Source organism: Dipodomys ordii, unplaced genomic scaffold (assembly GCF_000151885.1).
Source record: "Dipodomys ordii isolate 6190 unplaced genomic scaffold, Dord_2.0 Scaffold125, whole genome shotgun sequence".
Classification (NCBI taxonomy): domain Eukaryota; kingdom Metazoa; phylum Chordata; class Mammalia; order Rodentia; family Heteromyidae; genus Dipodomys; species Dipodomys ordii.
The window spans coordinates 3,717,370-3,737,245 of NW_012267341.1; the positions used below are offsets into that span (position 1 = coordinate 3,717,370).

Here is a 19,876-nt window from a genome sequence, read left to right on the forward strand (position 1 = left end):
CTCATCATTCAGCTAAACCAAAGCAATAGTCTAGAGAGAGGGTCTTGGCTCTGGGGGTGGGGACAAGAGAGCATTTTGGTAATTCTTAGTCAAGTTATATTTTTCCAAACAAGAAATAGAAACTCTATTCTGGGAAGGGAATTTCTTTCCACTTATGGTTTAAAATCAAGGTGGCTGGTGTAGCTTAGTACAGGTAGATGAGTTCAGAGCTGCAGTAGCTTTTGAGCTAAGCCCTAAACAAAGAGGAGTCTGTCAGGTAAACAAGTAAGGGAACTGTGGAGCCAAGAAGAGGATACATGAAAGAACATGGTGTCTTCAGGTAACTGTAAGCAGTTTGGTGCAGTTTAGTCAGTGTGTGAAGCAGTGTCAGGCAGCAGATGGTACAGGAACATAAACCTAATGGCTGGATAGTACCAATGACAAGAGCATGAGCACCATGAGGACAAGGTGGTACTTAACATTAGCTTCTTGGAACTTAGAACAGCGCCTGGCACACAGCAAGAGTGAGAATCCCCTGAATGAATGAGCAAAGTGACACCTCCGTGGGCCCTGATGAATGGTATTAGGCCCTTGCCACTGCTCTGGCCCAGACAATTCAATACACTAAGAAGTTGATAATAATAGAATTAAGTCAAAATCTGAGATATTCTGAAGCTTAGCCAAGACCAGCTACCTGAAAAAGGCAAACCTGTAGAGCTAGATACTTGTGAGAAATTTTACATCATTCAACTCTTAGAACTTGAAATGTATATAATTGTGGCATATTTCAAAATATGTGAAAGTAAATACCTTTTATATTAAAAAATCACCAAGGTACATCCTTCATCTGTTAAACAAAAGCCCAAGAAGTCGTAACTAATCCATTTCTCTGCTGACACAGGAAAACATCATGGGAGACGGGTCAAGAAGATAGCCATACTTTTAAAAGGAGCTTAAGCTCACCAAGTTGCTGTTAGAAATTCTGCCACCTCAGAAACAAAGTGACCTTGACAGATAATGTGGGCAAGTATCCTAGTTTCCAAATTTAGAATCTCAAACAGAAATAATTAGTTATGCCCCGTACAGCAAAAAAGCTGTTGATGTTTTGCCTTTCTTAGCCTGTGGAGACAATTTGATAGCTTTCTTTCTTACTCCCTAGAGTAAATTGCACAAACCCCACTTCATGAAGCGTGGCCCTAATTCAGAACAGGAAAGCTGAGTCCCAAAGCTGCAATGACAGGTAGTCAAGAACCAATCCTGGAACTTCATGGGGTAGGTCTTCTTTCACATAGAATCAACTGCTTTCCAAATATGCCTTCCCACTCTTAAAAATGGCCAGTCACTCAACAATACCTTGGGAAAATATGTATCCAGAAAAGCAGATTGTGTAGTCTTTTATACAACATGGAATTCTGGACTACCTAACTTGCGTTTCATTTCCGAGCATTATTTTCACAAATACAGGCTGCACACTAAGGCAGAGGCTGGGGCTTCTGGGAGGTCCGTCACTTCCTTACATCTGCCTATTCATCTACCATTTCAGAACCTTCAATCTTCCTGAGTAACTACATGGATATAGTCTAGGTTTGCAGTTTGGTCCTGCAGACCAAGAGAGAAACCTTCCCACAAAAGGCCTCTTGAATTGTCTAACTGGTAGACTTTCAACATTCTAGAAAACATTAGAAGAAAGAATTGTTCTAGGGGTCGAGATTTTTGGTTGCAGGGCAATGAAAAAAAATGACTCATAATAGTAATGGGATACATTTAAGCACAAAGAAAATCTGATAATCAACCCACAAATGAACTACCACAAAATACGTGGCATTTATATGGTAACATTCAAGGAACAGAAGAAAAAAAAAACTATAACCTCACAGAAAGCGGTGAACAATGAATTCTTCCTGAGCATACACTAGAATGATGCTTAGGCACTGGGCACACAGCTATGCAGAGATGTCCTGATCTTACAAAGCTTACATTTCAGTAGGGGCTGCTGTAAAGAGTACTGATGAGAGAGGCTGTTTGGGCAGTTTAGTTGATCAACAAAGGCCTCTCTCATTGATGAAGGGGCCTTTCAGCTGTAGTGACTTATAAGCAAAGATCTGAAAGGAAGGGAGGGAAGCTACTCAAAAGGTTATCTTTTCGACTAAGGGGAACAGTCAGTGCAAAAGACCTGAGGAGAGAGTGCTCAGGGTGTTTCCAGAACTAGCGGAGATCAGAGAAGGAATAAGAGGCTGCAAGACAATGGATTGGGAAGTTTGCAACCAGAATATCAGGGTTTCACTCTGTAGGAGATGTGAAGCCATGTGGGAATGTCAAGCAGAGGAGTCAAATGACTGGATTCTGCTTAAGAGGTTATCCTGGCTGCTGTGAGCAGATTGTAAGGCTTTCTGGGGAATAAGAGACTAGCCAGGGAGACCTTGAACAGTGGTCAGAGAATGATACAATGGTGGTTTCAATCAAAGGAGTAGCAGCAGGGATAAGGAGAAATGGCCAAGCATGTTTCAGGAAGACTTCCTGAGGTAGTGTAACAGGGGAGAAAATCAGTAGTGGCTGAAAATGAACGAACTTGGGTTCAAATTCCAGCCTGCCACTTTCTAGCTAGCCATGTGATCTCGGGCAAAACACTCAATTCCTATGCAATTAGGGGATTCAGCATTTTCCTTATGGAATTATTTATGAGTATCCAAATAAAATACTGCCAAAGACTGTGAGATAGGAACTCTTAGTATACTCTAACAGTTTTGTTTTACTAATATTCCTATTTTCAGAAAGAAGAAATTGGCCAAATGTATACATCCTGTAGGAAGTGTAAGAACACTGTTTTCCATAGAGACTTTGTGACCGATGAGGGACCTATCTGGGCACTTCCACTCTCTAAACACAGAGACAGTGGTCTGGAGGGATCTCATAAGCTTGCAGATTGTGTGGGAAAATACTGTTGCAAAGGGCCAAGAGAAAGACATCCTCACTGACAAGACTGGAGATTTCACCTGGTTGGAGTTCAGTTATCCCCAACAGACCTAATTTTACTATTCTGAAGCCATTGCTCAAAGTTGGTGCAGTTGACCAGATACGAATATTTCCAGGGAGAATCTTTAAATTGCTTTATAGTTCTATTTAGACTCCATTTGCACTAAAGACACAGCCCATTGCCTCCTTTTATTGTCACTGGCAATTAACAAGAAAAATGGAGGCAGACTTATGTTTGCAATCTCAGTAGCCATTTCTCAGTATTTAGCTTTCAAGCTCTTTGAAGCCCAGCAGATCTATATATTTACTATAAATCATAAGTTTAACAGAATAATAAAGAGGAGTATTTTCTTTCATTTAAAAATGTTGAATTTTCTTTTCTTCTTTATCATAATTTGCGCCAATTGTTTTCTAAATTTCTTGGGCACAATCAAATCTACTCTGATTAAAAGCCATATTTTTCACTGAATTAGCAAAACTATCAACTCTCATCACCAACCCCCAATAAGCCTAGAGTGGTGCTATATACTTGTAATCCCATCTAGGTGGGAGGTATCAGTGGATCACAGTCCCAGGCCAGCTCTGGGCCAAAACACAAGACTTGCCAGGTGCCAGTAACTCACACTTATCATCCTAGAAACTCAAGAGACTGAGACATGGAGGATCATGGTTTGAAGCTAGCCTGAGCAGAAGTCTTTGAGACTTCATCTCCAATTAACAAGCAGAATGTCAGACTGCAGGTGTAGCTCAAGTGTTGGTGCGCCAGCCATAATTAAGAAAGCCCAGAGAGCTTGAGAGGCAAAGTTCAAGCCCCAGTACCGGAACAAAACATACATGCACACATCCCTATCTTAAAAATAAAGCAAAAAGAGCTCAGGACATGGCTCAAATGGTAGGACAAGTGTGAGGCTTGAGTTCAAATTCTAGTACTGTTAAAATAAATACACAAGGAAACAAAAAGCCAAACAGAAACCAAAGAGCTCTGGGCACCAGTCAAATGGTAGAGTCTGCCTAAAGAACAAGGTCCTAGGTTCAATCCCCATTACCAATAAAAAGAAAAACAAGGGGCTTCTTATCCTGGGGTTCAAAGCAAGAGTTTACTTTCATTCCCTCTCTTCTTCCTTTCCTCACTAAAGAGATAGTGTTTTGCTCTGTTGCCCAGGCAAGTCCTGAACTCCTGCAGTCAAATGATTTTCCAAGTAAGTGCTCATACAATTGCAAATCTGAGTTGTCAGAGGGAATTTCAAATGTTCTTCTAAACTATTGCAAAGAACTGAGGGAAAAATGGGGGACAAAAGCAAAGGAAAAATACTAATGGGATACTAGCAAGGAAATATAAAACAATGTAAAATTTGAAAAGCAGATTTTCATCCTTCGGACAGTCATGTGATAGGCATTCATGTGGAGGCAGGCCTAAACAGGTGCTCTCCTTCCAAAGATCAAGAGAAACCTGAAACATTCCAGTACAGTATCACCTCAGAAGCCACCCAGCTATAGGTTCAAAATTCAAGACCAGAAGCATATGGAAGCAACAGAGGCTCAATAGGCCCTCAGAATAGATGACTGTCACAGAGCATGACCATGCTCAAACTAGAATCCTTCGGTGGCACCAGGTAAAAGGTAAAACCACAGTGTGCCATTAGCAACACAGAGACAATCAAGATAAAGGACTGTTGTCAAGAACACAGTAACCTAGGCTATAGTGTAAAGGCTCACAGAGTAACCCACAGATGTATCTAAGACACAGAGAAGCAAAAGGGAAGGCCTAACAAGTGTACCCAGGGCTCAGATACGAATTCGCTGGGCAGGCAAACTGGGATCTGGGCCTTAAAGATGGTCAGGGCTCCTAGGGCTCAGGTGAGAAGGGCACTGGGAGGAAATGTGGAGGAAGGAGTGCATGGAGGAGTCAGTAGGTACTAAAGAGGACGGAGCTCCTGGAAGACCTCACAATATCCCTTTTGGCCTGAATGCAGGGCTGGACAATGGCCCAAGAAAGACAACTGCCTATCGAGTCCAAATTCAATCCTAAACATTATGATGAGCCACTGGAGAACCATGAACAAAACAAACTTTTAGCTGATCTGTGTTTTAACAAGATCATCTGGGATCTTGTGGGAAAGGAGGAGAAGGTATAATAGCTGATAAATGCTCCTAGTGCCTCCAAATCTGGAGACATAAAAACACCACCAAACTCTGAAGTTTCACTGGAAACAGATATTTCAATGCCTTTGATCAGAATTGATGAGGTTCTATTCTACTTTAGTGTTTATTATAAAGTGGTTACATAATATGACAATAATACTTTCCTTCATAAATATTTGAGCCTTTGTTTTTTTAACCATCTTCATGCTAAGACTATACCTGGACTAAATTCATATGAAGAAAAACAATGACTGATGAAATTATATAATTTAAAATTCATTATGGGGAAAGTAAGTTTATCAAAGAAGACCAACACTAACGTGTTATAGTAGCTTCTAGTCACATCAGATTAATAGGCAGAGAATCAGGAAGAAAAAAATCTGAAGGAAATAGGCTATGAAAATGAAAGATAGAGCTGTCCATGAAAAATTTTAGAATTCGCTTCCCAGTGCTCACAAGGTCTAATGCCAACTCATCCTAACACTGAAATACTTAAAAGCTTCTGGTCACTGCCCACAGATGGCCAGTCAAGGGACCTTCTGAGTTCCTCCTTAGTCTTAGAGGATGTTTAAAAATTACTAAAATTAGTGCCTGAATAGATTTGTCATAAAAAGGTGTGATTCTGCATGGCACGTGATGCCTTACGTCCCACAAATGTTTCATTGGTTTCCTTGTTACCTAAGTGTATCCTACATAACAGATGGGAGTTACCAGCATTACAATGACTGCTGTCAAGGAAGTGGGAAAAGGAGAGTATGGTGACTCATTTATACAACCCAGAAGTCTAGAAAACCATGTCTTCCCAAGGAGCTCTGGACGTTTGGGAAGCTGCAAATTCAGATTAATACCAAGTACCTATGACATCTAAGAGTCCCTTGGCAGCAAGCTAAGATGGGGGTTGAAAGGAAAGCAGAGTTTTAGTGGACCCTAGGGATGGGGCTGCTAAGTGTTCTGCACTGTCCTACAGGCCTAGAATGAATAGCCTAGAGGTTAAGGACAAGGCCAGACAGACTTTGATTTGAGTCCTGGGTTCAACATGGACACACAGCTTAACTTTTCTAAGTTTCAAATCCCACCACTTGAAAAAGGATGAAAATCAGACTTAGGGAATCGTTATGAGGTGCACTGAAATGATAGATATAAATTGCTCAGCACCATGTCCGAGAGGAAGCCATTTAAATATTTACAGTTATTATTAGAATTGATCACTTGGAATGCTTTCAGGTATAAAACATGAAACACTGGGGCTGGGAAGATGGCTCAGTGGTAGAGTGCTTGCCTTGCATGTATGAGGCCTTGGGTTTGATTCCTCAGCACCACATAAGCAGAAAAAGCCAGAAGTGGGGCTGTGGTTCAAGTGGTAGAGCGCTAGCCTTGAGCTGAAGAGCTGAGGGACAGGGCCCAGGCCCAGAGTTCAGGCCCCACGACCAACAAAACCAAAAACAATAAAACATGAAGCACAGTTCACAATAATGAGAACCATATGGACATGAGGTGTATGCAGAGGGAGAGGTGGGGATAAGCAGAAGCAGGGAAGTAACACATGAGAACTACAACTTCTCCATGACATTTAAAACAATGTGCCTAGGAGCCACTATTTCCTTAGGTTGAACAACTGGTGATTTGAGACTGACACTCATAAAAATTCCTTTATTTGCTTCTCTAGTATTTTTGTGCTGTATTTTCACAGCATCGTGTCTACCGTATAATAAGCTCAAAGGTCTATATTAGAAAAAGCACAAAGTGTATTGAAGATGTAAGAGCTAAAATTATAAACTTCTTTAGAAGGAAACAGGAGAAGTGTCAAGATATTGGCTCCGGCAAAGCTTTTAGATATGACACAAAAAGCACCAGAAACAAAAGAGAAAAGTAAGTAACAAAATTAAAAAGACTCTTTTGAGTGTTCACAGGTAACCCACAGAGTGGGAGCAAATAAACCTATACGAGAGCTCACTGCACACACATGTGTGCAGTCACACTCCCCCCATAAATGTTTATGAGGAAGCGGAGAAATCTGAGCTCTTATACACTGCTGGTGCCAATGTAAAATGGTGTGCCTGATATGGAAAACAGTATTATAGTCCCAGCAACTCCACATCCGGATACAGGTGCAGAAGTATCAAAAACGTGGTCTCAAATAATATGTGTATACATATGGTCATATCAGCATTATTCACAATAGCCAACAGGTGAAAGCAACCCAAATATCTATCAATGAATGAATGGCTAAACAAAGTATTATACTTACAACGGATATTATGCAGCCTTTGAAGGAAATTCTAACACAGGCGTCAGCGCAGATGAACCTTCAGGATGTTAAGCTAAGTGAAATGAGCCTAAGATGTGCTAAATGTTGGTCACAAAAGATTCTACTTATGGGAAGTACTGGGAATGAGACAGAAAGGAGGATGGTGGTTTCCAGGGGCCAGGAGCAGGGAAGAAGGGAGTTAGTGTCTAATGCATTCAGCTTTGGAATATGCAAAGTTCTGGAAAGGTAAGGTTTCACAACACTGTGAATGTACTTGATGTACTTAATGGTAAATTTTATGGATCTTCTACCATATTCTTAAGAGATGACAGTAATCTGATTCTCTCGAAATAAAACAGTGAGGATTTACAATGATCACACTTTGCATATTGACACTGCATTTAGTTCTACTTTAGATAACCCTCCTTAAAAATCCTAGGAGATAATTTTTAAAAACCCAAGACTCAAGTACATAAGAGAAAAAGAAACTGTGTCTTTAATGGTGTGCTAACGTCACATTCACTTACTGAGAAATGCGATTTTCTTCCGTTGCCAAGACAGCAGGCGTTGCTGTGGAAACCACACAAAAACAGGGATACTTAACTGAAACAAACTCCACTCACCTGCACAAAGATGCCCTTGCTCTTATACTCCTCATGGAGGCACTGAGAGAAGAAATCTACAAAAGCCTAGGAGGGTGGTGGGAGTGGGAAGAAAACATACACATTACATCAATCTGCCTGATGTGTAGCTATGGAAACAAACAAATAATAAATTAACCATTTAATGCTCCCATTTCTAATTACACCTTTCATTTCAAATGCAGAAGGAACATTTAAAAAACACCTTGAAATCTTAAATGGTTTTTCTGCCACTAAATGAAGTAATATCTTACCAATATAATAAGCACACCAAATTCTGATTTAACTAGAAAAGGCCTTCTTATCTTTCTTTGAGAAAATTACTTTCCAAGAAAAAAAATATTTTCATATTATACAACAAAGGCTATATTTCTATCTTCTGTTCACCACTCAAGCAGGAACACAATATGACTTCCGTTCAAAACTCTTTCCATGGGGACTTTGCTGTTGTGAAAAGGAGACCAGCACGCATCCTGTGGATGCCTTGCTATGTATGTCAAGAACCGAAAAGTTCTGAGATGAAGGGGAGAGCCCATCTTCTCATAAGAATAGGACCTTAAATCTACTCCTAAATTCTGATGTGCATTTCTAAATATGGACTCAACATCTACCTTGAATACAGTGCCAAGAATCACTTTACAATGGTCCCAATAATCAATAATCGGCATCTACACAGAAGTGGTATAAAGCTGCAGTTCAGCAGTCATTTCTATCACATGGAGTCATTTTGAGCAAGTCTCCTGTATCTTCCACAGATAGAGAAAGCAAGTGGATCAAAGGGACAGGATGGGGGGGGGGAAGGGGGATGCCAGGTTTTTCCCGAACCACAGCAATCACTGAGTTTCTTCAAGTGAAAAAGAAAGCAAGTGCTTTGCTTTTTCCCTTCCCTGACATATCGCAAGTGCTTATTATGTGTTAAAATTTGCTGATTTGTCCCTAAGAACTTGCTAATCTAAACATCTAAATGGCGAGTTTTCTCTTCAGAAACGTATTCCATGCCTCAGTCATGTATCTAAAGACAACGCTTGTGACCTAAAGGCAGGAGAAATACATTCTAAATTATTACCTAGCAGTAAGTGAGGAGGTGGATGAGAATAGTGTTTGAAATTGACATCTTAAGAATTCTGGAAAATTCTTGTCATACCCTATAAGTGCCAAAGAATTCTTTTGAATTCTGGGTAATGTTGCAAAGTATTCATATTCTCAGAACTCTTTCTTGTGCTTACTCAGAACAGTTACATGGTGACTGTATACATTTCTTCACTGCTGTGTGACATGGATTTATTCATGTATCACCTCTCCAACCTTAAGACTTAATATTATGTTCTAATCAACTAGACAAACTGGTTTAGGTTGACTGTCTTTGAAAAGTATAAGTACCACATTTTAAACCTGCAAACTTGTGGGAGGAAGAACAACAACAACAACAAAACCACCATTGAGATATGCTGGAGCCCCACTTCTAAGTTGACAGCAAGCAGCGCACGCATCTCCAGCCGTGGACCTCCCAAAACCCATATGGGGTATATTTTTCCTTTCCTTTCTAGTCTAATGGAAAATGGCCAAGAATAGAATTTCAAGAAGGCTAAATCTATGTTCATTGTTCAGACTAAAAATTACCTCTCAGTTTTTTGGTTTGTTGTTTTTTTGTGTGGTCGTGGGACTTGGAACTCTGGGCCTGGGTGTTGTCCCTCAGCTTCAGCTCAAAGCAAGCTTGCTACCACTTGAGCCTCAGCGCCACTTCCCCCCCGCTTTTAGGTTGATAGAATTTACTGAGTTTCTATTTACCTTGGTTGCAGAGTAGATGGTCAACAGTGGAACTGGGAGCATGCCACTGGCAGAGGAGATATTCAGAATCACCCCTTTCGATCTAAAATGGAAAATGTTCCCGGTAAATAGGGTGAAATCATACACACAATTGTTTGTGAGTTACAGATCAAGAGATACAGAAGCAGAATAACAGAGTTGCTTTTCTAACACACATTCCTCTCTGCCTTTCATCAGTGTGGGATATGCTTGGTCAGTGAATGAGACATAATTCAATGAACTAAGAATAGATCTGCTTTGCCATTAGCTCATTTCCCAGTCTTAGTCACCCAGGGCATGGCTAGATCAGCTCTACAGTCTACTGAAGTTATCTAAGGTCCTCTTCATGTCACAGCATCTCACTTACCAGGCTGGAGTGGTAGCTAAGTGATAGCTCTTACCTATTATGTGAGGGGCACCACAGGAGAACAAAACACTTCACAGGCACTCTTATAATCTGTACGCATGTTCATTTCGGCATACTGTCAACATGCTACATTGCTGAAGTTCCACTTGTATAAATACTTCCCCTTGAGAAAATTATGAGCTTCTAATCATGAAAGTCCCCCTTTCCTCAAACATCCTATGTAGTGCTCAGTACTAACAAATAGGTACTTAATTAATTTTATGGCAGTAAGGTGAAGGCTATGTCCCACCCCTATACTTTTCCTGGGCTATAGATACTTGGGACCAAATATTTCCTGTACCTTTTAGCAACTATTGAGAATTCACACTGATCAGGAATAAATGAAAATGAGTTTGAGGAAAATAATGGTGTAAATGCACCAGTTAATATAGCCTGTGTGAAATTATGATTTTAGGAACCTTTAAACCTAATACCAATTCTTTCCTTTTCCATTCTTTCCAGAAGTTTCTTTTCTTCTTCCTCTCCTCCCCTCCTTGTCTTCTTTTTTGTGGTACTGGGACTGAACCTATGGCCCTGGGCATGATTAGCATATGCTACATCACTGAGCTGCCCCTGCAGCCAGCCAAGCTGACCCCACCCATCTCCTATCCACACCACGTTGCTTTCCTTAAAATCCAGTTTCTCTTGTTCTTATCAGAATCTACCTCCTCAAGTCGTGTTTTTCAGTGTTAAAAGAGGGGGACTATGTAGACTCTTTTTATGCAAAATAGCAGAGGAAACATGATTAAATGGCATCTAAGTTATTTTAGACATAAATCTGAAGAGAAATAATCCCCTAAGGTCACCCGCTCCATCTGCCAGCCTCTAGGCAACATGCCACTCCAACCATCAAAGGGAAGTCTGGCTCCTTGCTTAATGTGTCACCGGAAACAAGTTTTTGTTTTTTTTTTCTCTAAACAGAAGTCCTTATTAGTAACACACCCTGTTCTAAGCAGTGAACCACATGAACAGAAATAAGATTTCAAATTTTAAAATGTTATTAAGAAGCTGGAGGAAAGTTGAAATAAGTGGTTAATGGATCACATCATTCTTGTATTCTCTTGTCTGAGTCTCTTAGTAACAAGCCTCTCCTTTGTTTTTTTGTTTCTTGTTTTTTTAGGTAAGAAAGAATTAGAATTTAGAACCCAACAACTGAAGATTAAAAACTGGTGATTAGCAATAAATGTCTAGTCATTTCATTTTATCTATATCTGTGAGAAAATCTTTGATTAAAAAATGGATAAAAACCATTTTGGTTAAAGTATTTTTCCTTTTTAAGGTGCTGAAAATTTTCTAAAATCAGACAGTGGTGATGGTTGCACAGCTCTGTGAAAATGCTAAAGAACCAGAGACCTAAACACTAAAAAAGATCTTACAATACACAAAACACATCTCAATAAATCTGACATACTGGACTATGTTGCTGGGTCAGATCCCCAAGTGGAAACTAAGAGTTATTGTATCTTATGCAGCACGATATATTTTCTGAGAAGTAAGCCCAGGTCCTGACAAGTTAATCCCCCTCCTAGGCTCCCCAAAACCCTTATAGATGTGGGCTTTTATTTTAACCTTTTATCAAACATTCAGTAGTTGCCATAGGTCCAGTCATACAGAGTAAATAAGGAAAAAGATAGCATAAAGTAGGTGCAGTGATGTTTGTCTCAAAGACTGCAGCTTGTCACTCACTGCTGCTTTTATCAGCTGGATTCTGGACCCTATTATGGTAAAACTAGCTAGGGTAGTGTGTGTGCTCTTGGACATGAATCTTAAAATTTTCATTTCATTTCACCCAAATGAAATGCAACTGGAAAGCCCACAAAGGTTAAAGCTTAATGCTAATAAATACTTTTAAAAATTAAATCTTGAACTTAACAAAGACTTTTAAAAGCCTCCCTCCTCAAAGCCACAAGTTCAACAGAAAAGTCATTTGAAGATAATAAAAGCTTCTTCCCTGGTTTGTAAAATATCAATAATCCAATATGTCACAAATATTTAGTCATGGTCTCTTACTTGTTTACATGAGGCAAATAAGATGTTCATTTCTCAAATATCCTACCCCGATTTAAAATCTCAAGAGGGAATAGCTACTTTGAGTGGACCAAAAGTAAAAATTTTAGAACATTTTATGTGAAACAGAGTATTTGTGTTTTAAAACACATTCAAGTGAATTTAAGACCATCAAAATTCCGTAGAAAGTGAGAATTCATGAGACGTAAGTAATTAGAGGATAGCATTTATAGCTGTACTCAAATGGTAGTAGTAGAGGGGGAAAAAAAAGCCCTCTACAATCCCTCTACAAATCTCGGTCCTACCACACCCACACAGAGTGTCTAGCAAAACTCTTCCCACATCCCCACACAGAACTGGCATACAATATCCCACCCCCCTCAGGATAAAAATATTCGACTTGCATTTTGTCTGAGCCACAAATAACACATTGGTATAGCCTAAGCCTGGTACTGTCCACAATATCTCTTTATGTAGGAATAGCAGTAAGCACTTGGGACTGAGAGGCACAAAGGACTCATCTTTAAAACCAACTACTTTGTCTAGCCCTAATCCTCCATCTCAGCAGCATTAGTGACGTCAAACCAGTTTCCATGGCACAGCCAGACTCATGACAACTCTGTTATATCAAGCAGGAGGACAAAATGGGCTGTATTTAATGGCACACAGAACCAAACACCAAAACTAAACCCTGGGTAATTTCTCCTTTTCTGGAGACTTGGGAACAATCCTAAGATTGGAAGGCGCGTTAACCATTTTAACTGAATTCCTGTAATAAAAATTCATGTTACTCATATTTTAGCATATTACCTACTTTGCTATGACAAGCATCCAAACAAACACATCCTGAAACATTCTCTGTGGTGCACCATTCTTAATTTATCACACTGCTTTCTTGCTAATCATTACACAATGGTGTCTCAGCTACTAGAACTAAAATCCTGTTTAAAAAAAAAAAAGAAAAGCAGGGAATACCACTGGCTGATAAGGAAGGACCTTTTCATACAAACATATTTACTTCCATATTTACCTCCCATAAGCCACTTGCACAGGCCTATGAAATTCAGTACCCTGTATCTATATTCTGCAGGGGAAGTCTTTTAGACCTGTGCAATTCTCCATAGGACTCTTTAATTTTTACCTGGATTTAAAGAAACCTTACCAAGCCTTTATTCTACAATGTCCCTTTATTCTGGCAGACTGGTATCATATCCTTGTTCTCACTTCTATAAAAATACTATTGCCTAAGAGAAGTAATAGGTCTATTTGAAATGAACACTGATTCCTGCCTTCCTCAGGAAACGTCAGCACTGCGCCACACTGCAGGTGAGGAGAGGTAATGGGGCACAAATGCTGCCAAGAAGTGAAATCATAGGGTTACTCATAGTATACACAGCTAACTGGACTCAGAGATGGACGACAGGCAAAAGAGAATCTGAGAAAAAGAAGCTTTACATTTCCACTTCATATCAGAGAAGACAGAAGCATGATCCTGCAGGGTCATTATATAGTTATTGTTTTTTTTTTTTAAGCTTTAACTTAAAACTTAAATTGGTGTAGGCAGTTTTTTTTTCTTTTTAAATAGACTCTTAAGAAGAATAGGGAAACATAGCAAAATAGAGTTCCGTGTCAGAAAGGAATTCTGGAACATAGGGTCAGGCATATAATTAGAGCCAGCAATCCAAATACTTACATTTATGCAAATATTGCCTTGTTGAAGAAAGTTTGCAAACATTTAGCACATGAAAGAGAATTACCTGCCCTAAAACACCACAACATGTCATAATTCTACCTTAAGCAATACAATATGAAAAAGGCTATTTTTAGCTTTCCCATGGTTGTTATGGCAACCACCTCCTGGCTCCAGCTGTACACAATGTTTATAATTCCAGGGAAGGAGAAAGAACAAGTTTCTGCTATAATGCAATTATGTACTTTCTACTTGTATGCTAATAATACCTTAGTTTTATAGATACTTGTTTAGTGACAGTCACCTGGCTATAGACTACAGTTCTATATCATCATAGAATCAAAGGCAAAAAAAAAAGCCAACAACAAAGGATCTTTCTGAAAGGCACTGCTGTTACTCAATCAGAATACCAATCCTATGGAAGCTAACCAGAGGAAATAGGCCATTCTAGGCTATGTAAAAAGTGGGTTACAATGAACCCATTTATGATGTGTAAGTAAGACCACTTTCTGAATCTGTTCACCTGTAGTTTTCCTTTCCTCTTGGGCACAGTTAACATTTCTGGCCTCTCATAATTAGTTACCAGCTGACTTCTGCACAATGGAATATGGACAGAAGCAATGTATGCTACTTCTGCGGACGGGTCCAAGAAACCTCCTTAAAAACCATCCTGTATAGCACAGAGGTGCTCAATAAGCATGAAGCTTGCATTCCTGCCTAAGCTGGTCACAGAGGTTTCTTAAAAGAAGTTGAGGTCTTGGTTCCTCTCTTTTCAAAATTATGATTCCTTTGGTCTCTTCCAAACTCAAAGTCATTTTGCAGAGGAAGGACTGTGAAGCCCTACATTCAGCAAGTGACCAAGCTAGATCAAGATGTAAGCCTAGTTCTTTTCAATAGGTTTTCTTTGAAGGCCTCATCACCATTTTGATTTTTCCAGGGGAGGATCAGAGCTTACGTATAATTTTGCACTTCATGCTATTTCAAATGTAAAAACTATACTATACATTTCTCAATAAAAATGAAGGCATCCAGTATATCCTAGTGATACCTAGGTCAAACTAGAACACTAGATGAGGACTGTGGAAATGCCTCTCCCTACATTGGTTAGTCTGACCATCTCTGTTTATTTCATTACATGCCTAACTTCAGCTCAGAGAGGATACACCTTTAAGAAGGCATTCCCGGGAATATCCCAGGAACTCTGTCCACCCCCTCAGAATAGCAGGCAATTGAGTTAGTGGTGGTGACTCAGGCTGGCTTTTTAATCCAGATCTAAAGGAACCACCACAACCTTACAGAGGAAAATAGTCAAAGAGGAAAAGGCCTCCTCCACCAGTGACTCATGCTCCATCGTGTGACTCGCCTGGCACTAAGACCTGGAGCGAGGTTCATTAGTCACTTTAATGAAATTTTGAAAGAAAGGATTCTCCGTATAAGTAAGAATGAGGAATCCACAGGGTTTGTGTGTGAGCGTGTGACTCACCTTTCTACCATGCCAGGCAGCACCAATCGTGTCACCTGCAAAAGAGAAAACAAAAACATTCGTGATCACCGAGGACACAGGCAGAGTGAAGAAAGGCCACCCACACAAGAGAGAAGGACTCACAAAACCACTCAGCTGGTACCGACAGCAGTTTATTTGATATACTCTGTATAATCTGGCCATGTCAAGAGTACATAAAAAGGAACCAGATAAAAATATTAGAGATAACTCTGGGAATGCTCGGTGAACTTGTCTAAAATTAGCCTTGCTGGAAACATAAAGACTTGGCACAGTGATCTTCAAGTAAGAACAATTTTATGGAGTGGATGCTTTGTCAGAAAAAGGACATTCATTACCAGCTATGACAATATCCTTCCCACCAAGGATTATTCAAATAATCTTTTCTGGTCAAAATAAGCCTTAAACAAAATGACATAAAATGACATATTGGCAGATAGCAAAGATATCTTTCATATTCATTTCTTTGATTGAACCAATTGGTCGTGAGTGAAACTCATCCCCTTAAAGACAGTTTAGGTTATCTGTGGTCTCCAATGAAAAAAATGCCACTTGCAGTTTTGTTGGCCAAATTCACATAGTGATTAAAGGGAAAAAAAAGGTACTGTTTTGAGATGTTAATCAAGAAAAGTTAGAAGTCCTCTGGCTCAGCCAAGATAACACCATTTTGAGTACTGACACTGAAATATGAATTCCTGACTCCTGGACTGCATCTGTCTCTTAGAAACAAATGGTACTTTGTCAAAACAATGTCTGAATGCCTACCAAGCACAGAATTGAAAGCTTTCTATCTTGGGTATTATATATTAATTAAAATGCACAATTTTCTGATGAGAATATTTTCCTTAGAATGAATCTGAAGAAAAAAGAGTTCATCCAGACTTTTTCCAGGTCAACTCTGATATGGAGATGAACATTATCTACATAGAGGATATCTATGCAGAGCAGTCATACACTGTCCAGTGAGGACATGAGCTCCAGCTGACATTGTGTCATCAAACCAAAGCCTAGAAAGATAATTATTCACTTCAACAGAAAAGCATGTCTACAAAGCATGAGCAATCATTTCAAGAATATATGGATTCATTCAATTCTTCTGACCCAGATGAAAATAAAGAGAAACTGTAAGAGCCAAATAGAACCAAAGCTTCCTATCTTTCTCCCCTTTTTACATACAAATCTGTTGTATGTATGTGTATGTGTGTGAGAATGAATTTATCATTCTTCATAGAATGGTGAGGCAGAGGTTGTCAATTGTTCCCCAACATCTACTCTTTCCTTCATACACTGCAACTCAAACTTTAGTTGGGCATATGGTCTCTTTCCTACCTTACTGCTCCCTATTAATGAACACATTTTCTACAACTTCTCTTGCAGCTGCATATGGTCTACGCTACATTCCATTTGAATACACGCAACTTCTTGGTCATTTTCCATTTCCATTTCCTCTTGCTGGTGGCTAAACATATGCTGGAAGGAGCTAGGTGAGCCATTTTAAGCCCAAGGTAAATGCCATGTGCTTAACAGTGGTGGAGAAGCAGGATAATCAGACTATCTATACAGCTTTTTTTTAATCTGAGAAACAAATTTCTATTTTGTTAGCCATTGTTGTATCCCTGTTTTAGGAGACAAGTCAATGTTATTTTCATTCGTTCTGCAGTGTTGGAGATGGAACGCGAGGCCTCGCATCCTAAGCAGGCACTCTACGACTGAGTCAAACCATCACCCCTTAATCAATATTCTAACTAATAATGATGACTGATGATATGCTGAAAAAGACTAATGTTAACATTTTAACACACACACTAAAGGACAACCAAACAGGCTCAATGTTTTACAGTTGTTTTTGTTTTGTTGTTTTTGATGCAGGTTCTGGGGTTTGGTCTTAGGGCCTGGGCACAGTCCCTGAACTTTTTTGCTGAAGGCTAATCCTCTACCACTTGAGCTACCACTTTTTGGTGGTTAACTGGAGATAAGAGTCTCATGGACTTTCCTCCCCAGGCTGGCTTTGAATTAGATCCTCAGATCTCAGACTCCTGAGTAGCTTGGATTACAGGTATGAGGCTCTGGCACCCATTAGCTTATTTTACACTTTTTTAAAAACACAGTTGTATTTTTTCTCTTTTCCAGATTCAGTTGGCCCAATTCATATTGTATCTATTGTACTGGAATTTTAACGAAACTCAGCAGAACTAAGTTAAAGAAAAAGTTCATTTTTGAGTTTATCTATTCTAGGGAGTGACCTTCTCTCTCCTTCTCAAATGAAACAGTAACTTTCAAGTTATTTCCTAAGATTGGTCTATATAACCACTGAATGCTAAAGTAAATGTGACATGACCTTTAACTAGTCCCTCATTTACAGAGTCTTAATGTATTAAATAAAAAAGTTTTCTACATTTCATGGTATTATAGTCTGAATCTCAAATGAGGTAGTATGGACCTAGAACAGGGCATGTCACAGAAAATGTCTGATCAAAACTGGCATTTCCTCCTGTCAACCTGGAAATCCTTTTAGGATGTAGTAACACTAAGTACCTGGTCCTACCTTATATCCCAGACAATACAGAGCCAAACAATGACACATTTTGAGATCATCCAGTTCAACTCATCACACAGAAGGTTCTGGACAGTTCTATCAATATGTAAAAACATCTAATTTGGAATCTTTTGGGGGTAATGGAATTATTCTAAGATTAGACTGCTAAAGATTAGATTTGCTAAAAATCATTGAAGATGAATGTTATGGTTTATACACTGGTTCTAAATAAAGTCTTTAAAAATTGCCTCAACAATCATGGACAGAATTAAAGAACTGAAGTCACAAAATATAGTTGATGTTACTTTATCAAATCAAGGAGATAAAAGAGCACTGTAAATGCTCTATGCATATCAACTTTCAGCTTGAAGCAACATGATGTAATAAAGTGCCTTTTTTCATATTCATTTGAGGAGTGTTATCTTCAGACATTAAGATGGGTGATAAGAACACACACACACACACACACACACACACACACATACACACACACACACACCCCAAACCTACAACCCTTATCCCCAGTATCCAAAACAGGTATTTAGTGAATATCTCATTACTGAATAATAGTTCGAAGCAGACAGAGGGCACTGTTTTTGTTTGTTTGTCGGTCATGGGGCTTGAACTCTGGGCCTGGGCGCTGTTCCTCAGCTCTTCAGCTCAAAGCTAGTGCTCTAACACTTGAGCCACAGCACCACTTCTGGTTTTCTGGTGGTTTATTGGAGATAAGAGTCTCATGGACTTTCCTGCCCGGGCTGGCTTTGAACTGTGATCCTTAGATCTCAGCCTACTGATTAGCTAGGATTACAGGTGTGAGCCACCAGCACCCAGCGAGGGTACTGTTTTTAGGAGGAAGGTTATATCTAGTAATCAGGTAGAGTTTGGAGGTATGTTTCAGTTAAGTTAAAAAAGAATTGTTCACTACACAAAAAAATTACAGAAGAAAAAATGTAAAAGGGCAAACAGTGAAAAATCATAATGCATGCTATAGTTGCTGCATTAAATTAAAAAAGACTATTTACTGGATGGATAAATTATACATAAGAAGTAAAAAGTATGTGCACTGTTAGATATGTCATACAACTTGCCTTTACACAAAATACAGTTTTAATGCCAATAAAACAGGCATATCAACAGCTGTAGAATTTTATTGAAAAGGATACACTGTATGCATCCTTAACAGTATCTGTAACTTTTTATTTCGCATACCTCACAAGGGAATTATCATGATAGCTAATATGTTATAAAGAAGCCCTAGAAACATATTGCAAAAAGAAGCTACTATTTCACTCCCTAAAGCCCTAAAGTATCCCAAAACAGAATGAGGGAAGAGGAGAGTAATAATAAAATGTTCATGTATGTGTGTACATGTGTATTTATACTAAGGAAATGAGACTCGTTAACTGCAAGGCTAAATGGAGATCTGAAAGGGTAGCTAGTGCCTGTTAAGCTCTGCTATACAAAAGATAAAGAATGAGTTTTGTGGGCTGGGAAGGTGGCTCAGTGGTAGAGTGCCTTGCCTTGCATGCATGAGACCCTAGGTTTGATTCCTCAGCACCACCTAAGCAGAATAAAAAAAAAAAGCTGGAAGTGGTGCTGTGGTCAAGTGGTAGAGCACTAGCCTTGAGCTGAAGAGCTGAGGGACAGCATCCAGGCCCAGAGTTAAGGCCCCATGACCAACAAAATAAAACAAAAACAAAAAAAAGAATGAGCTTTGTAGGAAGTGATTAATTCTGGAGGGCTATTAGGAAAGACCAGCAAGAATTTAACTTTTGGGAAAATACAAATGTGAGCAATGGGAGTTACCTTCTCTTTATACCATGTCATCTATTAAATGTTTCTTTCTTAAACTTCAAAAATTATCTAGAAAATGATCAGAGACAAAGGTAAGCCCTGGAAGATAGGATCATATTTGCAAAATTGTATCAAATACATGCTAAACATTAA

At 39.2% G+C, this 19,876-nt stretch overlaps 1 protein-coding gene across 1 annotated transcript in view; it reads right to left on the reverse strand.

Moving 5' to 3' along the window:
- The window catches only part of Hsd17b12 (hydroxysteroid (17-beta) dehydrogenase 12), a 121,373-nt gene that overhangs the window by 2,560 nt on the left and 98,937 nt on the right, over positions 1-19,876 (reverse strand). Inside the window, exons 7-9 of the mRNA XM_013030033.1 lie at positions 15,376-15,410; positions 9,772-9,853; positions 7,966-8,031 (exon numbers count right to left, since the gene is read on the reverse strand). Of these exons, the coding sequence (XP_012885487.1) occupies positions 7,966-8,031; positions 9,772-9,853; positions 15,376-15,410 (183 nt within the window). The remainder of the gene's footprint in view (positions 1-7,965; positions 8,032-9,771; positions 9,854-15,375; positions 15,411-19,876) is intronic.